General features: G+C 36.2%; 1 protein-coding gene across 11 annotated transcripts in view; it reads left to right on the forward strand.

Moving 5' to 3' along the window:
- MLLT10 (MLLT10, histone lysine methyltransferase DOT1L cofactor) overlaps nt 1-7925 on the forward strand; it is a 242181-nt gene that overhangs the window by 212332 nt on the left and 21924 nt on the right. For all 11 annotated transcript variants that reach the window (XM_025199722.1, XM_025199714.1, XM_025199715.1 and 8 more), the window contains 3 exons: nt 767-836; nt 5012-5166; nt 7254-7442. In XM_025199722.1, coding sequence (XP_025055507.1) covers nt 767-836; nt 5012-5166; nt 7254-7442 — 414 coding nt within the window. The remainder of the gene's footprint in view (nt 1-766; nt 837-5011; nt 5167-7253; nt 7443-7925) is intronic.

Below are 7925 nucleotides of genomic sequence, written 5' to 3' on the forward strand. Positions count from 1 at the left end.
TGAGTTTAGCAGTTTACCAAGAATGGATCAGTCATGTCTTTGCCCTCTAAGAGGTCAGAGGTGACTTGACTCAGAATAGGGGGAGGGCAACCTTGAAGGGGGCAGATAGGGTTATTTTATTGAGAGGCCATAGGGAAAATAACCCTTTTCAGTCCTTCCCAGCAAAACGTTTCTGTATATTTAATGAGGGCTTTTTGTTTGTTTTTTTTACTACCTTTTAGCAAGAATCTTTCCTATGCTTTTCTTTATCATCAATAGCAATGTATGAAGTAAACAGCTTAATAATATATTTTCAGTATATTTTTAGAACAATGTATAACTGTTAGTTGTGGTGGTAAGTTAATACATTGTATATTTTATGAGTTGTCTTGGGATGCAAAGTGTTAAAAAAAATACAAAGCATCAGGATTTGCTGTGATAAGCATACAGATTAGCTGTCCACAGCTGTGATTCATTACTTTCACCGTAGAAATTAAAAGTGGCTGAGGGGAGGGTGCTGCAAATGCAAACCACGCTTCTATGCTGTAAAACTGAAAAGAATAAAAGAAGTGAACATAATCCATGGCCTGCAACACCCACAGAAATGTGTAAGGACAACACCTTACATGCTACAGTTCAGCAATTTTAAACTAGCTACATGTTCAGTCTTCAGTAGTAACTGCAGGTAGTGGTTAAAGTTTAATATATTTTATAATATCTACAGCAGCTTTTAAAACTCTTATCTAATAAGAGTCCCTTTATCAGCTGTGAAATATTTACACTGCAGATCAAGATCTTGGAGATAATAGCCGCAGCCTTGGCAGGGGAGGTTCACCCAGAGGAAGTCTCTCACCACGGTAAGCATTATTTACATTGCAGAGTGCAAGCAAAGGAACCGTTTTAAGATTTGGAAACTTCTTTCTCTTTTATCAGTAGTGCATGTTTGTTAAGACTCTAAAGAATTATGTAGATAATTTGTGCATCCAAGCAGTTAAAAACTCTTCTTAAATTTACTGAAATAGTAATGAATTGGTTTGCACATTGAAAGAATGGCTTTAGGAGGAAACTTGAAAGTGACTTGTTTATTTTTATTCTTATGTGATATTAGCTTTTCTGTATACCTGTTTTTGCTAGTATAATTCATATTATACCCTCCCCTGTCCCTTCCCCCCACAAAAATTCCTGATTACAAAATTATGGTAATTTGACTTTTAAGGAAAATAAAAGCCAAATTATATTTAGGAACACATATTTTTATATAAAAGGAAAAATGTATCAAATTTGTTCCCAAAAATCACATTTTATTTTCTTGTGAATGTGATTGCTGTATTGAAATTTGATACCAAAATCCTCTGGCTAGAATTGCGTGTCCATATCATATTTGTAAGTGTTGCTGTTAACATGTTTTTAAATAATAGTATTTGAATATTTTTTGTAATAGTGGAATTTTTTAAGTATTTTAATTGAGATGGAACATTGTGTGGTGTTGGTTTTTTTAAGTTTAAATGTACTTGTTTTGGATACATTTCTGTATGAGTTTTCTTATCTTAAAGATGCTGTTGTGCTCCTTACTTGGGGGCTGACATCACTGGGAATTTTGCTCAGGATTGCAGAATACAGCTCTTGAGTTCGTTATAATGCTAGAACATTGTAACTCTATTCTACTGTTACAGTCTAAGGGACTGTTGTAGAAAGTTATAGTAAATAAAACTTAGTCATGTCCATTTCTATACTGTTGGGTGCTGTTACATTTCCTTGCGTACACAGGTAATCTGTGAAGCAAATGTGATTAACATTATGAAATGATTTTAAGGGTGCTTACACACACAATTCCGAGAGAAATAAATGGAAACCATATCCATTTTCACTTCTGAAAACTAGGCCATTAGATTATTAGTTTATATGTGCTTCTATCCAAAAAAAGCAAAGTTAAAAGAGCATTATCAAGATTGCAGGATAAAGTAATCAATAGTTAGGATATGTCAAAACCTAACTGTACCTAATTCAGCCCCATTATGTGTATACACTGTGGGACGATAATTATATCTCATATCGCTTCTCTTTTGTGTGTTTTTATCTGGACTTTACATGGCTCACAGTAACCCAGAACTCTAATATAAGTTTAGCCCCAGTGTAGACAGACTCTGGGGTATTTAGATGCTTAAATCCAAAATTTCCATTGAGCATGCGTGAACTGTGAATTTTTTTTTTTACAGAGGCTCCTTATTTGGCTAAATTGCACAGGTATTTCACAGGGGGTGGCAAAAGGGACATGCTTGATACGTAACCACCATGAGCCACATTTCAAGTTCCTGCTTCAGCACATAGTGGCACTAGAGCTTTCCAAAGAAAGAGTTGTCAAAATGTTTTAACTAGGGAAAATAAGTTTTGCGGTTTTTAGGTGATATTAAAAAAACTAGAAAAAACCCTTAAAAAAGATGTTCAACTTGGAAAATTGTCAACTGATTAAATTTGGCAACCAGCAATTTTAGCTACTTACCCTGCCTAAATAAAGAGCTATATAACCGTTATTTATCTAATGTATTTTCTATCAGCTGATCCATCTCTCCTGGGACTGTTTATAACATTGAAATCCTGAGCAACTCTGTATAGTTGCTGTTCATTAAAAAGACAATATAAAAAAGTTCATTTAACTCCGCAAAATGTGGAATTCCATAGCACCCCCCATCCATCCCTCAAAGTTACACTAGTATGAGATGCAGAATTTATTATATATAAAATTTGCAGAATTAAATACATGACAGGTTTTTACAATTATTAGTTTTTTATATTTTTCTCTCCCTTTGTGCCGTGCCATACATAGTTTGACTCTCAACTAAATAATCTATTTACAGGAAATTATTTGAGTCTTAAAACATTTTTTATTTAAATAGAGTGGTATAGAAATATTTTTGGAACTTATTTAGGGTGACGTGTGTAATTCACTTAAGAGTTGTGTAGTCATTCAGGATTCCTAGCAATATTATATTTATGCCATGCTTCAATAAGTGTATCTGTTTAGACTTGCACACACGTATATAACCAAACATCATAAAGATAAATATTGGTGTGCATAGCACATAAATGAATTTCCTTTTGCCAAGGAATCTCTACTTTTTCCACGGATAAAGCACATTTTAAATCTAAAAACCAGAACATTATTTACACTAAAAACTGTATGAAATAGTTTTGAACATTTCTGTATCTTCCTGTATAAATGGAGTTAGGCTAAGAAAGTAAACAATTACACTCTGACCTTACAAGAAATTAAGAAGCAATTATGGAAGAGGATGAGAAGCAAGTTATAAAACTGTGTATTCATAGAATGAGGTAAGGGCTTCTGTTTTCAGTCATGCACAGTACAGAGCTTTCTAATCCTGTCATCTTGTCTAGAAAATATTAGTGCAGCATAATGTTTTGTTTGTTTGTTTAAGTAGGGGATTCTATACAAAGTAGCCACTTCCCATCACTTCAGATAACTGATACTGTCCTCACAGAACTGAAGTAATTTTGGGACTAAACCCTGTTTTGTTTTGGTTAATGAACCACATATTAAATGAGCATGTATACATATAAGAGAGAGACCATATATATATATATATATATATATATATATATACACATTTTCAGTTTGCTGATTATTTTTTTCTCTTAATTGTTAAAACAAATCTCTATCTTTTAGTCATCATTCCTTTCACTTGTATCAGATACCAGACAAGCTGGGAGCACATCCAGTGTTTGGGTAATTGGTGTCTGGATAATTGACTCTACTGTACTTCATAGTGACTTTTGAGACTGGTTTTGGCCTACCTTCCCTATGTCTTATACATGCTGTTGAGCTGTCATCTCTTGTTACTGCGCTGCCCAGAGTGATGTCTAACTGTTGTTGTCCATTTTGAGGAGCAACCTGTACAAATCTACAAAACTATTGGATTATCTATCATCTGAATGTTTCCTTAAAAATTACCTGTGCTGTTGTTTAGGTATCTAATGTACAGTGACCACTGCTTGTTACACCAATCACAATTGACTGTCTGATCCTTGTGTCTATCCACCTGTTTTCCTTTGTCTTTATTTGGAACTTAAGAGCTTTTTTGTGTCTGTTTTTATTGGACCTAAAACGGTTGAGCCCTGATCCTCAATTGGGGCCCATTGTTGCTGCCACAATATAAATAAGTAATAAGCGAGGACCTGAGCCATAGATTATTAAACTAAAAAGGATACTAGTTCACTGCAGTGGGCTTGGATCTGACTCTCTCAATGAAGCATAGAGCCATGCGCTTTAATTATGGAGTTAACAAGATACTTTGAGAAACTGTTCTGTTCGCTTATTACTTATTTTACCTTTTCTGATGAGGAAGAAGTCCTTGAAATAGCATTTAAGGGGTAGATAGACCCTATAACAACCCTCTGCAGAGTGGTGGGTTTTCCTTGAATGAGACAGAGCCTATGGAACGTGCAATATATGTTCATTCAAAGGCAGTACATTAATGCATATGGCAAAGGGGCAAAGTAAGGTTTGGATAGACAGTCTGAATTTTGTTAATTTGAACTTTTGCGTACTTCTTTAATGGTCTTGTTTTAATGAATTAATACTTCTCAGTCGCTCAAAAATGTTTACATGGATTTTGGAGCTAATCAAACAACAGAATTAGGTTGGACCTATATACTCCAAGTTTCATTATTGCAGTAATTTTAATCTGGGTTCATATTTTATTTTCCAGGTTTGTCTAGATCTTTTAGTTCCCTATTTCTTGCTCTAGAAATTTGTGCTATACAAATGAGGGAAATACTCTTTGTCATCTAATTATTACATTAGTTTGCCTGAGCAAATTTTGAAGCTGAAGTATTTTGGTCTTTTGTTAAATTCTGGATAATGAGAAAACAGTGATTTTTTTTATTTTTAATTTAGTGTAGAAAGTTGTGGGTGGTAGGTGCTAGGGGCCAACATAAGGTAAGAAATTTTATCAACCCTTGGTTAATTAGTTATTTTTCCATCCTTTAAACATGTAAATTGCAATGTTTCCAACAGATCGCCTGTAAGCAGCTTACAGATTCGCTATGATCAGTTGGGGAACAGTAGTGTGGAAAACTTGCCCCCAGTAGCTGCCAGCATAGAACAGCTTTTGGAGCGGCAGTGGAGTGAAGGACAACAATTTTTATTAGAGCAGGGCACCCCAAGTGACAGTAAGTAGTTACATTTTCTCATATTACTATTTTGTTGTTGGACAGCATTATGAATAAACTGTCACTCAGTGGTTGTCTAAGGTTTTATAATGACTTGTTTTTCATTTTATGCTGCATATATTACTTCTGCATATATTATTCACCTAAGCTCTGATGCAGCACTTTCCTTCAATTTCCAAGCACTTCATGAAAGAGGTCAGTATCATTATCCCCATTTTATAGATGGTGGCTCTGAGGCACAGAGGAAGTGACATACCCAAGATTACCCAACAGGTCATTTGCAAGGAAATTAGCCCAAGTCTTTCAAATCCCAGGCCTATGCTCTACTTACTAGGCCATACTGCCATGAATGTTAAATACTTGGTTATTGTAAAGGCAAAACTCAGTTCTGCTTCATATTATGGGATGCCAGATGACAAACTGAGACATTTCTTTCAGAGGTTTATTTCTTATACGTTAAATGTAAGCTACCCACTTCCATTGTTGTGAGAAACAATAGCATATTTTACAAAGATTGTGCAGGCCCCCTGTATCACCTTTGTATTTCATTTATATTCTACATTCCTTAGGAAATTCCCATTTTGAGTTAATGATTGTATTTTCAAGAGTTGTTGGACAAAATGAAATAGCTGAAAATAAAAGATGACAGAGTAAATGAAAAAATAGATTTTTAATTGACGTTATTAATAAACAGCAATAGATCAATAGCGTCACATTTGATTAAATAGTTTTAGATCAAATTATTTTTATACTGTATCATTTGTGTGTGTGTGTAGTTTATTGAACAATTTATGCGTGGTGGCGATGGTTAGTGAAGTGCCATCTCGTTGGTAATTTTATGAATGGTACCCTGACAAAAATGCTAATTGTGAGGAAATTCATGCAGGGATAATCCTTTAAACATGATAGCTGGAGGACAGGTTTAGCTAAGTCTTATTGCATCTCATTTGGGCACACTGAGGGTTCCTTTGTATGTTTTTGAAGAGGAGGGATAAAAGCTAAATCCTTGGGAAATTACCAGATGTGCCTATACCAGTAGACTTATGTCTGTAGTAGGCCCAGAGGTCATGTTAAACAAATATCATTTAGAATTAAAAAGTGGCTGTCCCTGTGGCAGTACAACCATGCTCTAGGACTATTTGGGACATCCAAGTTCTGAAACAAAATCAGAATTTAAGGAAATGTTCATGGTAGAAGCTGGGCCTGCTCACAAGATGATGCGCTTTATTGGCAAAGAAGGGGTGGTAACTGCAGTGCTCACATAGTGCTCCCTGCTGGGTGATCTATAGATTGACACAGAAAGCAACTGGAAGATATGGCCTCCAGCAAGGTGCATGTTGATTCAAAAGCAATAAAAGAAATGGGGTAAAAGTTTTTCATTGATTATATAAATTTGCAATTTAGTTGACTTTGTCAACTAATAATGCTTTTAAAAACCTATTAAGAAAAGTGTGGAAAAAAGTTTTCTGTTGTCTGCATAACAGAGCAGTCCCTTTTTCACATAATTTCCTTTAAAAAAAACCCAACAAAACAGTATTAGTTCATTACATAAAAGCAATACGTTTCAGGCCTTTTACTGTTTTGAGAGTTGTAGTTGAACTCTATAACCCATGCAGAATAGACAATTCACAGCTGCTCTGCTGACTTGTCTGTCATTAAAAGAATCTTGTTTTTACTTTTGTTTCAAAGACCAAGTTAGCAGAAAACATATTGAACTAAAATTTGCTCAAAATGAACACAAAACCTGATGGTGAACTGTCTATGCAGAAGCAACGATGCACCCAACGGAAAAACAGCAATTGTCAAACTGTGACCTTTTTGCTATATGTATCCGTATTTGAAATTGTACATGTCTGGCTTCAGAAGGGAAGAGTTGACTATATATGAGTATGTGTTTTCATTAATTGGTTGGGTAGATTTTTACTTTTAAATAAGCTCTGTTAATGGTCAGTATTGATTGTGTAACTAGTGATCTGAAGAATATAACCACCATTGAAAATTTTAGCACATTTATGGAATACTCTTGCAATAAAGAAAAATACCATAAATGTGACTACAAGTGATTATAATTATTAGTTGATTTCTAGTTTTAGGAATGCTGAAGTCATTACACCAACTTCAAGTTGAAAATCGCCGGCTAGAGGAACAGATTAAAAGCCTAACTGCAAAAAAGGAGCGACTTCAGCTACTAAATGCACAGCTTTCAGTTCCCTTTCCAACAATAACTTCAAACCCCAGCCCATCTCATCAAGGGCATACGTTTCCAGCACAAGCTGGTAAGTAGAGAAAAATGTTTTCCAAAGTATTTTCCTGAAGTAACCAGAAGGTAGGGTTACCTTATCTGGGTTTTCCCAGACATGTCCTCTTTTTTGGCCCCCTGTGCTGTGTCCGGGCCGGTTCTTAAAATAAGAGCAAATGTCCAGGGTTTTGCTGTTCCCTCTGTTCTTCTGGACTGGCTGCTTGGGCCTGGAAGCAGTGGGCAACGTGATTGGCTGTTGAGGGTCACATGCTCCCCGGCAAGGCGGTAGAGAGACTGTGTGTGTGTGTGTGTGTGTGTGTGTGTGTGTGTGTGTGTGTGTGTGTGTGTGTGTGTGTGTGTGCGCGCGCGCTGCTTGGACAACAGGGCTGGGAGGTGGAAGCAGGGTTTGCGGGTCAGGAGTGAGGGGCACTGGCAGGGCTGGGGGCGGGGCAGTGGGCTGCAGGGCTGGGGGGGAAAGGGGCTGTGGGTTCGGAGTGAGGGGGGGCTGGGGGAGCAGGGG

The sequence above is a fragment of the Alligator sinensis genome, unplaced genomic scaffold, assembly GCF_000455745.1.
Source record: "Alligator sinensis unplaced genomic scaffold, ASM45574v1 scaffold221_1, whole genome shotgun sequence".
Lineage (NCBI taxonomy): Eukaryota > Metazoa > Chordata > Crocodylia > Alligatoridae > Alligator > Alligator sinensis.